The sequence below is a fragment of the Triplophysa dalaica genome, chromosome 13 (assembly GCF_015846415.1).
Source record: "Triplophysa dalaica isolate WHDGS20190420 chromosome 13, ASM1584641v1, whole genome shotgun sequence".
Taxonomy (NCBI): Eukaryota; Metazoa; Chordata; class Actinopteri; order Cypriniformes; family Nemacheilidae; genus Triplophysa; species Triplophysa dalaica.
The window spans coordinates 53453-75000 of record NC_079554.1 but is presented as its reverse complement, the minus strand read 5'-3'; the positions used below and the strand labels follow the sequence as shown (position 1 = coordinate 75000).

The 21548-nt window shown below is 41.8% G+C and overlaps 2 protein-coding genes across 9 annotated transcripts in view; one reads left to right on the top strand and one right to left on the bottom strand.

Annotated features, from left to right (window-relative positions):
• tab2 (TGF-beta activated kinase 1 (MAP3K7) binding protein 2) overlaps positions 1-5945 on the top strand; it is a 35904-nt gene extending 29959 nt beyond the window's left edge. For 2 of the 3 annotated variants that reach the window (XM_056763928.1, XM_056763927.1), the window contains 4 exons: positions 2618-2711; positions 3868-3966; positions 4173-4286; positions 4395-5945. In XM_056763928.1, the coding sequence (XP_056619906.1) occupies positions 2618-2711; positions 3868-3966; positions 4173-4286; positions 4395-4531 (444 nt within the window). In that variant the 3' untranslated portion in view covers positions 4532-5945. The remainder of the gene's footprint in view (positions 1-2617; positions 2712-3867; positions 3967-4172; positions 4287-4394) is intronic. The other variant, XM_056763929.1, reaches the window with a different exon arrangement.
• A 1321-nt stretch (positions 5946-7266) lies between these two features.
• The window catches only part of scara5 (scavenger receptor class A, member 5 (putative)), a 53017-nt gene continuing 38735 nt past the window's right edge, over positions 7267-21548 (bottom strand). For 5 of the 6 annotated variants that reach the window (XM_056763616.1, XM_056763615.1, XM_056763617.1 and 2 more), the window contains 4 exons: positions 21051-21158; positions 11538-11594; positions 10592-10780; positions 7267-10326 (listed from right to left, as the gene is read on the bottom strand). In XM_056763616.1, coding sequence (XP_056619594.1) covers positions 10193-10326; positions 10592-10780; positions 11538-11594; positions 21051-21158 — 488 coding nt within the window. In that variant the 3' untranslated portion in view covers positions 7267-10192. The remainder of the gene's footprint in view (positions 10327-10591; positions 10781-11537; positions 11595-21050; positions 21159-21548) is intronic. The other variant, XM_056763621.1, reaches the window with a different exon arrangement.

The following is a 21548-nucleotide window of genomic DNA, read 5'->3' as shown; positions in this document are numbered from 1 at the left end:
ACTCTCGCTCACACACACACTCTCACCCATACACTCTCGCACACACACACACACACACTCTCGCTCACTCAGTCACACGCTCTCGCTCACATACAGACACTCTCGCTCAGTCAGTCACACACACACACACACTCTCGCTCGCTCGCTCAGTCAGTCACACACACACACACTCTCGCTCACTCAGTCACACACTCTCGCTCACACACACACTCTCACTCGTACACTCTCGCTCACATACACACACTCTCGCTCAGTCAGTCACACACACACACACACACTCTCGCTCGCTCGCTCAGTCAGTCACTCACACACACATACACACACACTCTCACTCACACACTCTCACTCACACATACACACACTCTCGCTCAGTCAGTCACACACACACACACACACACACGATCTCGCTCGCTCAGTCAGTCACTCACACACACACACTCTCACTCACTCACTCTCATGCTCACACACACACACGATCTCGCTCGCTCAGTCAGTCACTCACACACACTCTCGCTCACTCAGTCACACGCTCTCGCTTAAACACACACTCTCACTCACACACTCTCACTCACACACTCTCGCTCACACACACACTCTCACCCATACACTCTCGCTCACACACACACACACTCTCGCTCACTCAGTCACACACTCTCGCTCACACACACACTCTCACCCATACACTCTCGCACACACACACACACACACTCTCGCTCACTCAGTCACACGCTCTCGCTCACACACACACACTCTCACTCACACACTCTCGCTCACACACACACACACACACTCTCGCTCTCGCTCACTCACTCTCATGCTCACACTCTCACACACACACACACAAGATCTCGCTCGCTCAGTCAGTCACTCACACACACACTCTCACTCACACACTCTCGCTCACACACACACACACACACACACACACACACACACACACTCTTGCTCACTCACTCTCATGCTCACACTCTCTCACACACACACACACACACACACGATCTCGCTCGCTCAGTCAGTCACTCTCACACTCTCACACACTGTCACTCACTCTCACACACTGTCACTCACTCTCACACACACTCTCGCTCACTCACACACTCTCACCCACTCACTCGCACACATTGTGATGAAGGAATGAATGATTGATGCATAACAAAGACAAAGAGTTTAAGTAGCAATAAGGAGTTGTGAATGAGAACGAGTGGGGAAGAGATTTACTCCTCTTATCGGAAGGCAGCACAAGACTCATCTGGTTTGATAAACGCAGGGATCTTGATGGGGTGTAGGAGTGTGTGAAAGTAAGCCGGGGCAGATCCAGTGATTGTCCTGTAGGCAAGCATTGGTGACTTGAATCTGATACGGGCTTCACCTGGTAGCCAGAGGAGAGAATAAAAGGGGTGTCACATGGAAGACGAGGCGTGCTGCTGCGTTCTGAACCAGCTGGAGAGATTTGATCGCCTTTGCAGGAACACCAGCAAGGAGAGCATTGCAGTAGTCCAACCTTGAGATGACCAGGATCTGGACAAGTTGTGCCGCATGCTCAGTGAGATAGGGTCTAACCTTTCTAATGTTGAATAAGGCATATCGGCATGACCTCGTCGTTTTGCAGTGTGATCATTGAAGGACATTTGTTCATCAAATGTGACTCTGAGGTTCCTGGCTGTTTTGGAAGGAGTGATTGTGGTATTGCCAAGTTGGATGGTGAGATCGTGTTGAACCGTGGGGTGTGCCGGAACCACAAGTAGTTCTGTCTTGGCCGGATTCAGCTGGAGGTGATGCTCTTTCATCCAAGCTGAGATGTCCTCAAGGCAGGCTGTAATTCGAGCTGCTACAGTGGCATCGTCTGGGTGAAAGGAGATGTAGATCTGGGTGTCGTCAGCATAACATTGATACGAGAAGCCATGTGCCCGTATGATGGGTCCCAAGGATCTTGTGTAGATAGGAAAAAGGCAGTGGTCCTAGCACTGATCCTTAAGGGACCCTCTCTCTCTCGCTCGCTCTCTCTCTCTCTCTCTCTCTCTCTCTCTCTCTCTCGCGCGCTCTGTCTCTCTGTGTCTCTCTCTCTCTCTGTCTCTCTCTGTCTCTGTCTCTCTCTGTCTCTCTCTGTCTCTCGCTCTGTCTCTCTCTGTCTCTGTCTCTCTCTGTCTCGCTCTGTCTCTCGCTCTGTCTCTCTGTGTCTCTCTCTCTCTCTCTCTCTCTCTCTCTCTCTCTCGCTCTGTCTCTCTGTGTCTCTCTCTCTCTCTCTCTCTCTCTGTCTCTCGCTCTGTCTCTCTCTCTGTGTCTCTCCCTCTCTCTCTCTCTCTCTCTCTCTGTGTCTCTCCCTCTCTCTCTCTCTCTCTCTCTCTCTCTCTCTCTCTGTGTCTCTCTCTCTCTCTCTCTCTCTCTCTCTGTGTCTCTCTCTCTCTCTCTCTCTCTGTCTCTCTCTCTCTCTCTCTCTCTCTCTCTGTGTCTCTCTCTCTCTCTCTCTCTCTCTCTCTCTGTCTCTCGCTCTGTCTCTCTGTGTCTGTCCCTCTCTGTCTGGCCAGTTGTGCACAGGAGTGGGAACCATTGCCATTGCTGAAGAGAATAATGTTTGTGATGTCATGCAGGACTCTCTAACAGTGTGTTGTTGTTACAGATCGAGGAAATGCAGCAGTTGAGATGTAAGAACAGATTACTGCAGATTGATATTGATTGTTTAACCAAAGAGATTGATCTCCTTCAAACACAAGGTATGTCATGCTGTCCCCATTCTTCATTCATCCCAGCAAACACACAACCTTTTCAGCACATATCTATGTTGTGTGGTGAAGTTATCGCAAAGTTTCACCTTCAACCCCACTTAAGTGGGACTTCAAGCCTACTTAACAGTCCTCTGAGTGAGCATCTCTTGTTAAAGTTTCTGTGATCTCGGATTCGTGTGAGACCAGAGCATTCATTTAGAACACTGATCAATCTGACAGGAACTGTTTTAATGCACACCCCTCAGCCAATCGGAATTCAGGATTTTTAATGAATAACTGTACTTTATGGCGTTGATCTTAAATATAATGGGCCTTTTTAATAAAATGAAAATTCTCTTTTTTAATATGACAGGACTGCCCTACAGAGAGCGAACCGTACAAAACAAAACTTATTAAAATACTGTCAAGTGTGACAGTAGCCCCGTCGCTCACGACATCCATTGACATTATTCAGTGCTCGTGTGCACACAGTTCCCCGTACTAACGTTCTTGTAAAAGTGTGATCTCACCTTCTGAGAAAACAGTGACCGTCAGCTTGTGTGGGCGGAGTTTTGAGGGGAGACGTGAGCTGAAATGGTTGTCAGTCAGAATTGCTTGCATCATTTTTCAGTGTAGCCGATACTTGTCCAACAATTTAGTTTTTTCATATTTTTATTTTATAATGTTGAATGACACTTTTTAATGAAGTGTTTTGTTGTAGGGGTACAGATTACAGAACATTCTTTGAGCAGTCAGTTATTCATATATGAGGGAGAGAGCTCAATTTCATTTGAGGTTATTTTGTATTATAATAAAAGCAAGACAACATTTAAAAGTATTTTGAGCATTCAGTAAATAAACAGAACATACATCTTTACATACATGAATGCAATATTTCTGTCGCATCAACAGGCTATAGTCTGCATGGCTGCAGTGGCCTATAAATGTTTTTAAGAAGTATGAACTGAAATGGGTTATTAAGTGTAAATGTCTTATCTGAGTAGAGCTGTGATTCAGCACATTTAGCCATGTGATGTTGCTATAATATGTGTGTATTAGTGTGTCAATATCAAGTCCTCTACGGCAGTGTGAAGGCTTGAACTAGATCAAATTAGCTCATCTTGTTTGTAGAAAGTGTGGATTCTTACAGCTGCTTTTGTTTCAGGACCAGATTTTAATCCTGTTGCGATTCACAATTTTTATGACAATCTGGGATTCTTGGGTCCAGTACCTCCCAAACCTATCAAAAATCATCCAAAACCAGGTGAGTTTCAAAGAAACATTGCGTCCGTCTTCTATGCTTGCATCCTCACATGGTGATTGTGTTTCTGGTCATTTGTCTGCTTTTCTCAGTCTGTAGTTTTCTGTGAATGTCTAGGTCTTTATTTATCATTTTCTTTTGGATGACACATCCTTCTTTCTTCACTGGTCTTCCTGCTTTTAATCCAATCTGTCCATCATGCTCGCCAGGTGCAGATCACACCGGCTCTCTAGACAGGAGAGGACGCAAAATAAATGTCAGCTCCAAGTTAAAGAGAGACCCCTCTTTACCTCCTGTCCCGCCTCCTGTGGCCACGCCCATGGGTGGGTCTCTGTCTTTCCATCTCGTTCTCCTGCTTTTCCCCACTCTCTTCTCTTACTCTTCTCTGCTAAACTTGACTGACAGCCTTTTTTGTGTCTGATGTGTTTCAGAGAGCAGTAGAAACACGAGGGTAATGCCGGAGCCTGAGGATGACGACGGAGTTCAGTGGAGCTGTACTGCCTGCACCTTCCTCAACCATCCCGCCCTCAACCGCTGTGAAGAGTGTGAATTTCCACGCCATTTCTGAGCCCCACACACACACACACATGCAGTGTACACGTGACGTACAGAGAGATGCGCTGATGGCCATCGCTTCCCACGGGTGTTTTTCGCCATCGCGGTGTTGGTGTTTGTCCACTGAAGACTGGATGATGTTTACAGCTCTATGTGTGTTTCTCACCAGAGATTTCAGCCTCTTGCTCAGTGAAGAGGTTCAGTACTGCAGTAATAATGTTCTTGACATGTATGCATGGATGCCAGCGTGCCTGAGCGTGCAGCCACCCGAAAGGAGAAAACTACAGAACTTCCATAATGGATGCTCGTCATGAGGTGGAATCTGCTAAACTCAGTGTTGAACTTTTGTTTGGTAATTGAAACCCAAAATGAAAATGGAAAAAAAAACATGCATGCTTTAGATGTACAGTTTACGGAGGAGAGTGTCTGCCACAGAATCGACTGTACATAGTTTTAGAATTCTGTTTCTCAAAATTTCACATGTAATTCTGTAAGTATAGCTTCATAGACTTCATTTATTTGTATGTGTTATTGTGTTTGGTTTCAAACCATGAGCTTTTAAGGTGTTTTGTGAGAACTTTAAAGGGATGCTCGCATATTCAATGGCAAAAAGACCTCGATGCGCGTTGTCAAGCGCTCCATCCAGCGTACGAGCTGCAGACGCAGCAACAGTAAGGTACCTGACCTCGGAACGGTCCAAGAACTTGACAGACGTCAGACAATCAAATGCTTTCCTATGTGACAACTGGAATGTAGGTTTAATCTGAGAAATGCCAGAACGGAATGTTTCTTTACCTGAATATTTGCAATATAATGTGCGGTTTTGCAAGGTTTGTCTAACGGTGACCTCCTGAAAGTAGATGAGTCTCCTAAACGACACACACCTCTGGCCTTTATACATGAGATCCCCTTATTTCTGGGTGTAGCTGAAATTCTTCACCAAGTGCCTTCTGTGTTTTTGCAGTTCTCTGTTACAGATCGCAGTGCACGTCTCAGCTGCAGATCGTAGAGAAATTAAACCGGTCCTTTAAAATCTTTCACGTTAATGAAACTTCATTGTTCAATGATTTGACCAGATTTCAGAAAAGTCTTTTGTCATCTACTTTTGAGGGTGATAATGCATGGATCGTGCAGTAAACAGTCCTACTATAATGTATATTTATAATTACAAATAAATATCAATTTCCAATTGCTGGTTTCTGAAAAACCCTGGTCACAGAGAACGGTTACTTTGTGCTCAAGGAGGATGTTTTATTAACTTGGGGAAAAAACAGCAAAGGAACAATTGAGTCGGCCTGTCGTGGTTTAGATTATAAAAGCTAATAATGAGAAAAATCTTTGATATCCAATGATGTTTGTGATTTTACCTGGCAAACTGTCTTTGTAATAGATAAGTTATTTGTAAAAATAAAAAACGATCTCCTTTATATTGATTTAAACCGATTGACTTTTTAAATATACGTGCTACTGTTTGTTTTTATCAGGTTAAAATTTGAACGAAAATCCCGTCTATTGTATATGGTTAATTGAAGTGAATTTTCCCCATAGAAATGCATCGTATTACAATGTTATTATCCTGTTAAAGATCTCTATGGATTTGTGCATGTGTATGGTCATTCACATGTTGCTAGAGCTTCATTCGGCAGTCCTGGTTCACCTATCGTACCTTACATTTACCCATTTGGCAGACGCTTTGACTTGCATTGCATTGTTTTATACATTTGTTACCCATGACCTTGGTGTTGCTTAGTGAAGTTACCTTATACTTCTCGTGTAAATACTGGTACCAGGCGTGAATGTAAATACAGGGGAGGTTTCCCGGATAAGGATTATCTTAATCCAGGACTAGGGTTTAGTTAAATTAGGACAATTAAGTAGTTTTGGATGGACGGACGGATGGATGCCTTTATTGTCACTAACATGTACAATGTAATGAAAAAAACCAACTCCATTCCAGTGTAGTCAAGACAAAAGTATGTACACTTGTAAATATAAATACAATGTTAAATATATGTATTGCACGTTATATATATATATATATACATACATACATACACACACACACACACACACATTTTAATATGAAATATTGCACTTTTTATGATATTACGCAGAAGCTACGGTTCTAAACCATTTTATAAATTTGACAGAAGAAAAGAACAACCGGGGATGATTGGACTATATGCGATGCATGTGAGAGTTCAATGTTGTCCTTGCATTTGGGAAGACGGCAATAAACCAACATTACTTGTGTGCATTTCTAACACACGCTAATCAAACACTCCCCTATCAATTCATCAGCTCCTTAGTAAAGATTCCAATACCTCAGAAGAGTGTCAGATTAGAGTGCATTAAAAATGTGCCGGGATGTGCAGGATTAGGAATGGAAAGATCATCCAAAAGCTCTTTGAGGGTGTTTGTTTACACTTTAGATTCTTATGAAGTATCACAATAAACAGTATAAATAGTGTAACACAGAACAATAGCCTTAACTCGGTACAGGAACCAACCCATAAAATGACTGACACGGAGGAATAACTCCCATCTCAGGACCTTCACAACATCAATCAATCTGAAACCGCTTTGGGTTGGTTTACATGTAAAACGACGTTCTAAGTGAAAGATGAAATCATGAATATCATCATTACACAAACAAGTAATGCTCAATCAACATTTATACACAATGTGCCAAAACATTTTATTTTTTGACAGGACCTTATACACAAATACATGACAGGCCTAGTGAATTTATGGTGGTTAGGGATCATAAGTAACCTAACTGAATGATGACTTAATATAAACAACGCAACATTGTAAAAAGCGCTTGATAAATAACATTGACTTGAATCTGTAATGTATGACACTGGACACATTAATATAGAATAAACAGTTATTTGAACTGCCGGCCTCAAAAAGCCAGGCTCAGACCGGATGATTTTGGGCTATCCCAGACGACAGAGGGCAATCGTGCTCGTTGCTCCTAGACAGGTCTTATGGGGTAAAGTGAGTAGGGTGACCACCTGCTAATAAGCCCAAGGGGGGACAGGGGGTATGTTTCTGAGGGATAATGTGGGACACTGGCTGGCGCGGCGGTGCCCCCACTCCCCAGACAGACTCACAGATAGTGGTTTACCCATTTCTAGCACATACCACCTTACATGGTATATTAATAATGCCCTATTCCCCTAAACATGTGTAATTGCTGATGTATGCTCATGAATAGGCCACCCAATGTATATTTTTTTTAAATAAAGATTCACAATATTTTGAACATTCAATGAATTGACAAATGCACTTCCACTTACGATTTACTTTAGCTATTTCATTTTCCCAGTCTTTCTTGTACCCACACCTTCTCTTTTTAATTAATGGCTCAGACCAGTGGCCTTGTTAGGCCCTTTTTAGGGGAGCTAAAGCCCCCCTAAAGTTCTAGCTCAGTCCCCCCTAAAATATTGTGTGTAATGTAATCTGCACAAGAATTCGAGATCGCTTTATAGCCCCCTTTAAAACTTTTATTATGAAAACGGCGTTAGGCTGCGTTATTTAGCGCATTCTTCAGTTCACACACATCACCACATTGGAGTTAAAATCATTAGCAGTAACTTTATAAGGTGTGTTCATTAACATGACATCTGCATTTTTGCTATTCTTTGTTATAAATGCATCTTAATATGATGTGGAAGCGATACATGACCCTTTCCCATTCACTGTTTAAAAGTTTTATGTGCGTTCACCCCTCGTTAACTATTTGTTAACTTTACCTCAAGCCAAATGAAAGCACTAAACACCAATGACGGCATACCTCGACGATTAAGATGATATTGTAGCGCACAGAAAGTGTCATTAATGATGATGTGCTATAGTTATAGAGAGTCGACGGTAGTTTTGACAGCTCCGGAAAGAGGACGAGCAGATAAGAGTTACTGTAGATCAGCCCGGTGCGGCAGTGTTATTCAATGTTCTGAGTTCAGAGGAAATAAAAGTGTACAGAAGCTCTATGTCGTTTTTCAGACGCTTCAGTATTTTTATCATTAATTGAAAACATATTGTGGAGGTAATAGATGAACACACAGTCATGCAGAGAGAGTGACAGCGCTAATGCTAAACAGAATGAATGGCAGGGAAACATATTAAGTTATTTTTACTAAATAATGATTCAGCAGTTGATTGTGACATTTTATTTTATGGATTTGTGGCTGTTGTTGTTGTTGTCACTTTGAAATATAAATGTTGCAGATTGACCGATTAATGTGATATTCATTTGAATAACAATAACTTGTATTTATGCTTTTCTGCATATTCTTTCTTAATTATTTATTTTAGTAACGTATACAATATGTGGTGATTAGAGTGTGGCTCTCTCTATATATATATCCTCATTGGATGCTAAGCCCCCCTAATATTGAAAACCTAGAATCGGCCCTGGCTCAGACTCTCTTTCTCCATTTTTCAAATTGGAGCGCGCATCTAAAAGTTCCTTCTTACTGTGTGCATGTGCTCGCGCTGTCATGACAACAACAACGGAACAACCTAGTCAGCAGTTCAACTGAGGGGTGGGTGTGGCAACAGTAGCGTGCTGAACTGTCAAGTAATGTTCGTTTGGCTGCCTGGGGCTCGAGGATATAGAGCGACCAACTTTTTTTTGAGCAAGCTTTGTTTATGCGTGACACGGTCTCAATTTGCGGGACGCATGAATTGGGCTTCAAACGCTGTGCGCGCACGCGCAACGCGGGACGGGTGGGCACCCTAAAAGTGAGAGAGATTTAAAGATGGTCATTGTCATGATCTTGTGATCAAGACAGCCTGGCACTTTAAGTCATTTAGCATGACTGTTCCCTTAAGCCGCCACCTCTTTTTTTGCACTGCTGAAGTGAGATTCATGTTACTGTGTTTGTTTTCAACTAATGCACCCTGATGATGTTTGGTAACTTGCATCGCAGCCTATGATTCAGTTTTATACATGCCATACCCAAGTTTATTAGATCCGTGTCTCGAAGGGTTATTTGTCACAGCATCTTACAAGATGGCTAGTTCTGTAGCGGGCCTTATACACAATTCTGACTTACTGAACGCTTGATGTACAAACTGTTGTTATTTGTTAGACTTAATGCTCTTGTTAGAACCTCAGACTGAGAATGTGTTTGAATGCTCATCCTGCTAAAACATGAGCGTTATGATCACCGTTACAGATGAAAGGCACATTTGGAAGCCTTTGAACTCATTCACATTAATGCATTTGGCAGACGTAAAGCAGCTTACATTGCATTATACTATACATTTGATTCTAATTATGTGCAATCTCTGGGGTCGAACCCATGACCTTGGCATTGTAAGCGCCATGCTCTTACCACTGAGCCACAGGAAAGCTCCTCATTTAAAATGATCAATTACAATGGCAGTCCATGAAGCTCTTTGGAATTTATAAACAGATGTAAAAAAATGACAAATCAAATACAAACCAAAGCATAGACCATTAGTGGACACAGAATCCGACCAGCTGAACTGGGGTTCTTTGTGATAGATATGACTGTTCATGTGTTGTAGTTTTTGACAGGTCCGACTGTCAGATGTTCAGATGGACAACTTGCTGCTTTCTGACTGCAATTCCTTCACATCAATGAGCTCTAACAGGTTCACAGTCCACCGTCGGCAGGGTTTTGGAGATTTCAAAAGTTTACACGATACAGGTCACCCCAGCATCCTCTACATGACCACAGTTCGTTTTGCCCCAGCCGGAGAACTTGCACTGCTGAATAATGTCCTCTGTACCAACACAAGCAACATCGTCCATCCAGATAATACCAGTGCCTAAAGAGACAGACAGACCGAGAGAAAAAGCTAAAGGACATCAATCACAAACCATTACCTCATGATAACAGAAAATAATAAAAGTACTTCCCACAGGTGTGACATCATCAGTAACTTTACACCTGCAATGCTTATCAGCATTTGGTGATTTTGTGATCTCACATAATTTTAAAAGGATTCATTACATTGAACCAGCAGTTGAAGTTTTACAGGTTTAACAGGAGAGATTTGTTTTGGATATCAGTGGCATGTCTGTAAAGCTGACCTTGTCCAAACCGTCCAGTTTTGTGGATTTCTTTTGCACCACGGTACCCCAGCATCCTGCACACAACATCTCCATCTTTTATGTCCCAAACGTCATCACACACCGTCCCCCATCGAGATTCGTGGAAGACTTCAACTCGACCCTCGTGAGGGCCTGAGCCGTTCACCAGCCTCACCACAGTTTCTTCAGCTGAAACAGATGCTCTGTCAACTCACTTGACTAGATATCATCACAGGTTCCTGGTCTTCTCTCGACCACTATGTGACCAAACCAACTGCAAAGGAACCATTCTCTTAATTCCTGCATCAGTTTTTCTACAAGCAGATCCATGTTGATTTCTTAAAATGATACATTTTTCTGATAGCCTAGATTTTTTTAAGGAACCCCTGTAGGAGTACGCTATGCTTTCATGCTCATAACTATATACCACACAATTGAAACCGCAGTCCTGTGTGAACCACTGGGTGGCAGAATTGACCTCTGTTTGAACAGGAAACTATTTCACATGGCACTATTTTCACCACTTAATCAGAAACCCATTTCTTTCGTGTTTACACTCCTGTGAGAGCTTAGCTGCTGGTCGGATAATTGTGATATTTGTCACTTGTACATGTATGATGAATCACATACAGTAAAGAGTTGATTTACTGGTGTTAGGGACCTGTCTTTTGCTGCGTTTGCTTATGGTTTGGACGAGGAGGAGACACTTGTGTTTGAGAGTCTCACACCTGCTGCTCATAGTTCTTCAACACTTTGCTTCACTCTTGGTGATTTGGGAATGTTATTTGTTCTCTCTCTTCAGTTTCTTCAGTCAATGGGTGCTGCATAAACCTATTTACATTGGGTCTACTTTGCTCTTTTCAATGTGCCGAGTTTACAATCACTCCAACTGAAGTGTTGAGGCAAATGTAAAATAAATATTTATCAGCCCCTATTGAACATTTACCTGTCTTCTCTCCTTTGTCTCCTCGCTCGCCCTTCTCTCCTTTCTGTCCCCTCTCACCTGCGGATGAAAAACACATTTATTTTCATGTTTGTCTCATGTACTGTTTGTTAGTTTGCGCTGTGAAATAAATATGGAACTTCTTGACTTTATAGGAATGACGGTGTGGTGATTTCTAGCTGCAGCTGTTTCGCAGTATTTGTTGAAGTCCTACTGAGCATAACTTGTATTTATGTATGGCATTGGAAACTAGTGATGTGATTTTTGTCAGCAGACTCCTGAAAACATTTTAGTAGCGATTCATGATCAGTCAAAATGAGGTTTTATGAAGTTTTAAATGAAGTTCTAAGTGTAGATCAGGGAAGCACCTGGTCATGGCATTCTGTTTTTAAGCAGCCCACCTTTCTGCTATAATAACCTTTTGTTCTAATAACCATCCACCACATCGACTCCTACAACTCAAATGATTTCATTTGATGTCATTCATTAGCTCAGAGCTCGATCAGAGTCTCGCCACTGAGCTCCTCCCAGCATGAGTTTCATGTTATTATTTTGATTATCATCATTGGTAAGAGTAAATTGTTGAAGATGGATGGGCAGGTGAATGTACCGACAGATTTGTGACAATCGAAGGATAAAACATACAGTACATGATGTTGTGCTGAAGGGGGCAGTTATAAATCATATGGTGAAACATTTCATTCTTTGGGGGGTAGTCTTTTCTAGAATGACATTACTCCCATTCACAGGCACGCATGGGGAGTCTCTGAAAAGTTGAAGTTAGAATAAATAATGCTTGTTTTAAGCTAGAGGGTCTCAACCTGATTTAATTCCTATGAAAGATTTTTGGAACCACAAATGAGGGAGTATCTGCTGGTTTTCATGCAGTATTTATTGCACATCACGACATCACGCTGTAATGCTTCGGCTGGTCAGACCTGTGATGACAACTGAAGCATTATCTAACGTCTTGGTCTCAAATCCAGTTTTTGCAATGGAAAAATAAAACATACTGGCCATAAATAATGACTTACAGGAGGAGTTTGATGTACGAACTTAATAGCAAAGATTTTAGCTCTAGTTTAGATTTACCCATGTCTCTTGTGTCATATACAATGAGTTCATTCATTATGTTTGATTTCCTTAAAAGGACTGAATAATTAACAAATTTGGCATTAATTTGTTTGTTTAAATAATGGTCATAATACAGACAATGTAGAGACACTTACATTGTACATTTACGACAAGCCTCTCTGTATTTCAAATACAACGATGGGAAACCATGTTTTATATTCTTGAAAGTCGACAGACTTCTCATGCACATGAGCGGCCTGTTTTCGACACAGCATGGAATAAAGGCTCAACTGTGATATTACTAACTAGAAGCCATATGCTCTCTTTAAAAGCTCAGACTACAATGAATAAATGTCATCTGCAGAAGAGAACGAGCGGGTTGTTTTGTTGGGCGTTGGGAAGAATAAAATGAGAGTGGGGGATGGTGTAGTGTTCTGGAGAGCATTAGAGAAATCATTATATGTTTTGGAAGGTGTTTAAGAAGAACTGCATGCCCAGAAGATGAGATCAGAGTGAAACTGAGACTCAGAGTAAAAAAAAGAGTGAAGCCCAGAGTAAACTTCTGGCTCATGGACAGTGCTCGTATACAGTAGCGGTCAACATAATTCAAATATCTTATTAAAGTAGCATTAAAGAGGTTGTATTCATGTTACTATGATGTGTTTCACAGTTTAATTGAGCTGAGATCAACGCTCAGCTTTGAGAAGAATTAAAGAAATTAAATTCTGTCATTAATAACCCTCGAGTCGTACCACAACAGTAAGACTTCGTTCAGCAATTTAAGGGTTTCCAGTCTACCACGTCAGTGTCAAACACCAGTTAACAAGATTGTGCAACTCTTGCTTGTTGACCAGAGACAAAATCCCAGATTCTACACCAGCACCACATGCACTTATGTGCTGGAGACTGATGTGGAAGACTGGAAATGGTTCAATTGTTCAAAACACAAAACGTATTCTCGTCACTTCATAGAATGGAGTTTGAACCACTTTAATAATAATAAAAATGAAATTGTTAAATTTATACAGTGATTTTCTGGGTACTCGTAGCGCTTTACATGGAAGGGAGAAATCTCCTCAAGCACCACCCACCCAGATGATGCGACAGAAGCCATATTGCTCTAGAACCCCCACCACACACCAGAGGAGACAGCGTGATGAAGCCAAAAGGTACATATGGGGATGATTAGGAGGCCATGATGTATAGAGGCAAATTTTTTAGGACCACAGAGAGTCAGGACCTCGGCTTAATGTCTCATCTGAAGGACAATGTCTCCGTCACTACACAAGGGCATAAGGACTCACACAGACCACAGGGTTAGCACCCTCTGTTTCTTTCAGTAGCAACATGGTTTTCCCATCAGGTCTCCCATCCAGGTACTGACCAGCTTCAGCCCTGCTTAGCTCCAGTGGGCAACTTTAGTCACATGGACTGTTTTAATGATCTTTACTCACTTTCTGCGCTGTTAGTGTATGCTGCGTTGCTGTTTATGGAGGGTCAGAAAAAATCTTAATTTGTGTTCTAAAGAAGAACAAAGGTCTTATGGTTGTGGAATGATAAAAGAGCGAGTAATGATGGAATTTATATTTTTTGGGTGAAATAGCCCTATAGGGATGTTTGGCAAAAATGTACATGCACCACATGTGCAAAGTTTATAAGCAAAACATTTTGAAATGTTATTACTAGTAAAGTTTTTTGTTTTATTTTCTGTGACTGTAGCTGACAGACAAAAAAAATCTCAAAATCTTGGAATATTTCCCAGTATCATCAAAAATGAGTAACGATACATTAATGTAAAAATTTTTTGAGACGTACAGCACCCTCCACCAAAATGAACACACACCCTTGGTAAATATGAGCAAAGAAGGCTGTAAAGATAAATCTGCATTGTTTCTCCTTTTGATCGTTTATTAAAAAAATCTACAATATTCCAACATTTCATTAAACTAAAACTATTGGGGGGAATGTCACACTATGATTTTTTTCCTCTTATATACCCTGGTCACAATTATCGGCACCCTTAGAAATTCTTATGAGTAAAATGTCTCCTAATATATTTCTGTTCATATTTAAACTAGAAACATGATGTTGTTGTCCAGTCATGACTTCTTGTTTCACAGGAGAATAGATACTAGTACATGTACCATATATTTATATAAGTTAGGAGGATAACGCTAGCATATGATAGCAAAGGGAGCCAAGTCAGTCACGTGCTAAATAGAACATTCAAAGCCACTGTTAAACTTACTCTATATTTATTTGTTATTTGGCAAATTGGCACTTGGAGTTTAGCTGTATCTATATTGATACATGATGTGCGTTAATATGTTTATCTGCGGCAAGCTGTTTGTTTTGGTAATGAAGGACAGCTAGGGCCAACCTATCCCGCGGCATCAGGGAGGCCAAGAGACAGTACTCCAGGAGGATAGCCCATCGTTTCAGCGACAGCAGAGACACTCGGAGCCTGTGGCAGGGAATACAGACCATTACGGACTACAAGCCCCCACCACAGACCTGTGACAGCACCATCCCCCTGTTGAACGAGCTGAATGCCTTCTTTGCTCGCTTTGAGGCACAAAACAGCACCACTGCACAGAAAACTCCACCTCCTCCCGGCGACCAGGTAATGACGCTGTCCTCGGACAGCGTGAGGAGATCCCTCAGCAGGATCAATGCACGCAAAGCTCTGGGTCCTGACAACATTCCTGGGCGTGTACTGAGAGACTGTGCAGTGGAACTCACTGATGTCTTCACAGACATCTTAAACATCTCACTAAGTCAGGCTGTTGTCCCCACATGCTTCAAAGCTACCACCATCATTCCAGTCCCGAAGAAGTCATCTCCATCCTGCTTCAACGACTACCGTCCAGTAGCACTCACTCCTATTCCAATGAAGTGCTTTGAACGGCTAGTCATGCAACACATCAAGTCTGTCCTCCCCCCTCCCTGGACCCCTTCCAGTTTGCATATAGGTCCAACCGCTCGACCGATGATGCCATCGCCACTGCCCTCCACCCAGCCCTCACACATCTGGACAAAAAAGACTCGTATGTCAGGATGCTGTTCATAGACTTCAGTTCAGCATTCAACACAATCATCCCTCAGCAGCTCACTCACAAATTGGCTCAGCTGGGGCTCAACACCTCTCTGTGCAACTGGTTGTTGGACTTTCTGACCGGAAGACCTCAGACAGTACTGGTCGGCATAAACACATCCAACACCATCACACTGAACACAGGGGCCCCCCAAGGATGTGTGCTGAGCCCCCTCCTCTTCACTCTGCTGACCCACGACTGCACACCGTCACACAACTCTAACCTTTTCATCAAGTTTGCGGATGACACGACTGTGGTAGGTCTCATTAGCAACCGAGATGAGACAAACTACAGGAGTGAGGTGAGCCGCCTGGCTGGGTGGTGCAGGGTCAACAATCTCTCTCTGAATGTGGAGAAGACGAAGGAGATTGTTGTTGACTTCAGGAGAGCGCACACTCAGCATGCTCCTCTGACCATCAACGGTGCTACTGTGGAGAGAGCGAGCAGCACTAAGTTTCTGGGTGTGCACATCACAGAGGACCTCTCCTGGACTAACAACACTGCAGCACTGGCCAAGAAAGCACAGCAACGTCTCTACTTCCTCCGCATACTCAGAAGAGCCAGAGCCCCGACCCCCATCATGTACACTTTCTACAGAGGCACCATCGAGAGCATCCTGACTAGCTGCATCACTGTGTGGTATGGCGCCTGCAATGCGTCCTGCCGCAAGTCCCTTCAACGGATAGTGAGAGCAGCTGAGAAGATCGTTGGTGTCTCTCTCCCCCCCCTCCAGGACATCTACAGCACCCGTCTCACCCGCAAAGCCCTCAGCATTGCAGGCGATCCCACCCACCCGACACACAGCTTCTTCAGTCTGCTGCCATCAGGGAGGAGACTGCGGAGTCTCCAGGCGAGGACCAGCAGACTGAAGGACAGCTTCATCCATCAGGCTGTCAGGAAGCTGAACTCCCTCCCGTCCTTGCCCCCCCTCCCCTTTTTAACCCCAAGCAACACTGAACTCTGACACTACGATCCCCCCCCCTTTACAACTGTGACCCGCACCAGTCACTTTGTGCGTCACTGCAGCAATGATCTCTACCTCATCCAGCATTGTCTGAAATCTACCTCTTCTGACAGTCTGATAAAAAGACTGTTCTTTTTTTCTTGCACTACTCTCATCAGCACAGTATTATTTTTATTCAACTGGTTTGCACTTTATCTGCCATGTGCCAATTTGTCACTTTATCTCTCTTTATTTTTATTTTTTTATTGTTCTACAATGTCCTCATTTGTATATCCATATAGTTTATATGTACATATGGTTAAATCGTATTTATCTTTATTTCAACGTCTACTGTCAGTGTTTAATGTTATTTGTATGCACCAAGGGTCTGAGAGTAACGCAATTTCGATTCTCCGTATGTATGTACTGTACATGTGGAAGAATTGACAATAAAGCACACTTGACCTTGAACTTGAACAGGGGCGAACACAGCAGGTTAGTTTCGTTTTAAACATCTCAAATCACTCGTCCTTAGGCTGAAAAATCTGTCACAGCAAACAGAGTATATTAGTTATGCTCTCAAGTTGTGTTTGATAACTTGTCAATGACGAAGCGCTGAAATCCACATCATTTCGCTGAGATCTGCAGGTGTGCATTCCGTGGATTTTAGGCAAGAATAGACGCACCATGTGAGCGCATTAAGATGAGCTGTAAACTGTGATGGATTTTTTAGTCTCAGGACGAATGATTTGAGATGTTGAAAACTATACTAACCGCAGAGGAGATCAGGAAACATAATTTAGCTAAACCTCGCGCTATAACTCATTATCATTTAAAGAGAAATACAACAAAAGGGGTTCTAAGGATAGTTGTTTTTGACGAGACAAAAAGTGTTTTGTTTACACACCCATTGAGTGTTTTTAAGGAAAATATGTTACAGAAATTTCATGAAGACCCTAATAAATCATACCAACTTGTATAATAATAAATAATAATAACAATAAAATAATAATAACAATAAACTGAACCATATTAATCTGCCATACTGGAACTTCTACCAGGACTGGGGTCTATGCCATATGGAATGAAAGAGTTTTTTTGGCAGGAATAACACAATATAGGTTTGGTGCACACAGGGATAAAACAATGCCCCATGTCCACTTTTATACCAGAGGTCATGGACATATTGTTCAGATACATGTCATCATGTTTTATATTAAATACTAACACAAAAATAAACTTAACCTAACTTAATCTGCAAGAAATATTATAACAGATCATGTTTAGATCTTCCATCAGCACATTGGTTCACACTAAACATCAAAATCAACAAAACATGCGTCACTGAAAGCAAAACCAAGATCCTGCCACAGCCATCCCAGTTCCCTGATCTGAACATGTGATGAACTGAACATAAGAGAGCAGCAACATTTGAAGGATCTTAAGAGATTCTGTATGAAGGAATGGACTCGGAAGACTTGCCATATGTTCTCAAATCTCGTCAGACATAAATAAAAAGACTAAGAGCTGTTTTTCATGCAAATGGAGGTTGCAGAAAGTTTGGAATACAAGGGTGCCAATAATTGTGACCAGGGTGTTTAAGAGAAAAACATTTTTCCTACTGTGATATTCCCCCCACTTCAAATGGTTTTATTTAAAGAGACGTTGGAAAATTGTAGATTTTTTGGATAAAAGATCAAAAGGAGAAACAATGCAGATGTATTTTTAAAGCCTTCTTTGCTCATGTTTACCAAGGGTGCCAATAATGGTGAGCAGGACTGTATATTCATGTATGCTCTGCATTACTGATTCTCATGACATGTACACAACAATCTAACAAATGTAAAGAGAAAATAAAAGATTTTACATGTAATGAACCTAGAATATTGTAATTCAATTCAGGGAAATAAATATGATTTAAATCTTCTGACAAGAAGTTAAGAGGCCACACCACAAAGTCAATTTTACTGGGTCAACTTTCAGCATCAATAACAGAAGTTTTGACCCCACAGATTTTGTCATATTTTCAGGGGATGCATCAGGGGTTAAATTGGGATTTGTTATGTGTAGGGGCTCTGTGGGGGATTTTGCGGGGTGTGTATACGAAGCTCATCATCTTATTAGTTGACAAACTATGAAATATAAGTTGAGAGAGCTTTGATATGGACATTAAAATGCTGTTCAAACTCGTTCTAGACACCATCAGTTTACAACGACACATCTGACAGGGCTAAATTCTTTCTGTAGGCATGTGCCCAGTCCTTGAGTCAATATTAAATATCTTCATCTATTAAGGTCCCCAGAATAGCATGTAAGACCTGTGTATTTCCAGTACTTTTCTGTCAAAACTTCGTTGAATATTCTCAATGATGGAGATGACCAATTAACTTGTGCATCGCTGCTGCACACACTATGAACAAACTGCTTGAAATGGATTAAAATGACATCATTATGAAGTCGAGTCTTTCTTCACAAACAGCACATAATGACTTGAAACGTTAAAAGTGCGTACTGGACGAGAAGCGAGGCCACACGTCATATCTAAATCTAAATCGTCTCGTTTTCGTCAGTGAAAACATGTCGTTAACGAATACTTTTAGTCAACGAAATTAACACTGTTTTATCCAAAGCTACTTACAAAGAGCAATAAGCGATGTGTCATACAGGAGCAATAACACAATAGGTGCCAATACAAAGTTACTAGTTTCAACCAAAGCTAGACCACTACCTGTTGAGAGAAAGAGAGAGGGTTAGTGTTTTTTATTTCATTTGTCTGTCAAGTATTCACAGAAGAGATGGGTTTTAAGTAGTTTTTTGAATGTTGTTAGAGATGGGAAGCGGCGACCTGACAAGAGCTGAGATGGTAGAGCTGGATGTGGCTTGGCGACTTGACACGACTTCACTTCAAAATTTCAAAAGCTATTAGATTGTTAATGATAATCTTAAATCTATAATTTTCCTTATTAGTAAGTTAATTTTATTTTATTTAGCCTTGATGTGTAAGCACCGTCGAGCTTGTGCAGAGGCAGCAGCTTTTGCCAGAGGGGAACTGGAATCCCCTGGTTGGGTCTGGGTTCTCCTGAGGTTTTCTTACTCTATTGGAGTTTTGGGTTCCTCGCCACCGCTTGCATATTGTTTTGCACTATTTGCCTGGCTGCTTTAGAATTCAAATTTTTCTAAATTTCTAAAGTTTTACATAATTTCTATTGCATATAGGAATTTATAGTCTGTTTAATATTTGACCTGTGTTTCTCCCTCCTTTATCTTAAATGTGTGCTTTCACTGTGCGTGCGTGTGTGTGTGCCCGCATGTTTGTCTTTGTGTGTGTGTGGCCGTCCGTGTGTGTGTGTCTTTGTCTATCTGTGTTCGTACGTTTGCATATTGTGTGTGTGGTGCATTTGTATGTGTGTCTGTCTTCTATGTTTTCACCTTTTTCCTGTTTTTACAGATATAACTTTAATTAATTTGCTTATAGTCAATATTTCTCATGTACAGCTGTTTTGTAACAATGAAAATTGAAAAAGCACTATGTAAATAAAGTTGAGTTGAGATGAGATGTGGTTGACCGGACTAAGTTAGGAAGAATGTTTAGAAAGGAGTTGTTAATGAGCGTGAAAGAGATTTTCTGCCCTTATCGGAAGGCAACACAAGAGCCCGTTGGCTTGCTGAACGCAGGGATCCTGATGGGATGTGGAAGTGTAGGAGGGTGTGGAAGTATGCCGGTGCAGATCCAGTGATAGTCCTGTATGCAAGCATTAGTGACTTGAATCTGATATGAGCTTCAACTGGTAGCCAGTGGAGAGAGAAGAAAAGGGGAGTCACATTGAAGACGAGGCGTGCGGCTGTTCCTGTATGTTTTGGAAAGAGTGATTGTGGTATTGCCAAGTTGGATGGTGAAATCGTGTTGGACCGTGGGGTGTGCCGGATCCACAAGTAGTTCTGTCTTGGCCGGGTTCAGCTGTAGGTGATGCTCTTTCATCCAATCTGAGTTGTCCTCAAGGCAGGCTGTAATGCGAGCTGCTACAGTGGCATCGTCTGGGTGAAACGAAATGTAGATCTGGGTGTCGTCAGCATAAAAGTGATACGAGGGGCCATGTGCCCGTATGATGGGTCAAAAGTATGTCATGTAGATGGAGTAAAGGGGTGGTCCAAGCACTGATCTTTGAGGGACCCCAGTGTTCAAGTGGTGTGCAGTGGACAGCGAGCCCCTCAATGACACCCTGAAATTTATGGTTCTTACTTGTACCTATACTTGTACTTACAGCTGTGTTACTTTGACAAAATAGGGGAACAATAATCTTGTATTCAGATGGTTCTGGTGGGAGCCTGTAAGGATAGAAGCTTCATCTGAGTTAGATTAAATGTATGTGTGTGTAGGGGTCGGTGACCATGCAAAGCTCTAACCTTTGGGCCCCTCAGGGCCAATAGCTCCTTTTTCTCCATCTTGCCCATCCTTACCACCTTGTCCAGCCAGTCCCCGAGGACCCTGAATGCCCCTCACCCCTGGCAAACCTAATAATAACCATATTAATACAAAAAACTGACAGTTAAATATTGCCTCTATAAATGACTTCCAAATGATTATCATCTCAAAATATTAATGTGGTAATCAAAGCTTGAGTTAAAGATCTTTAATTAAGTCAGGTCAAAGTTATTTTTATAGTGCTTTTTCACAATTTGCATCGTAACAAATCAGCTGCACAAAAACATGTAAAAACAAACAATAACTAGAAATATAGCCCTAAAAATATAATCATATGATGTAGAGAAAAGTAAACAAACCAAAAAAACATACACATACAGTATCTACAACCCAAATTGCGGAAATGTTTGGAAGTTTTTAGATTTGAATAAAGAGAAAACTAAAAGACTTTCAAATCACATGAGCACATTACAAATGTT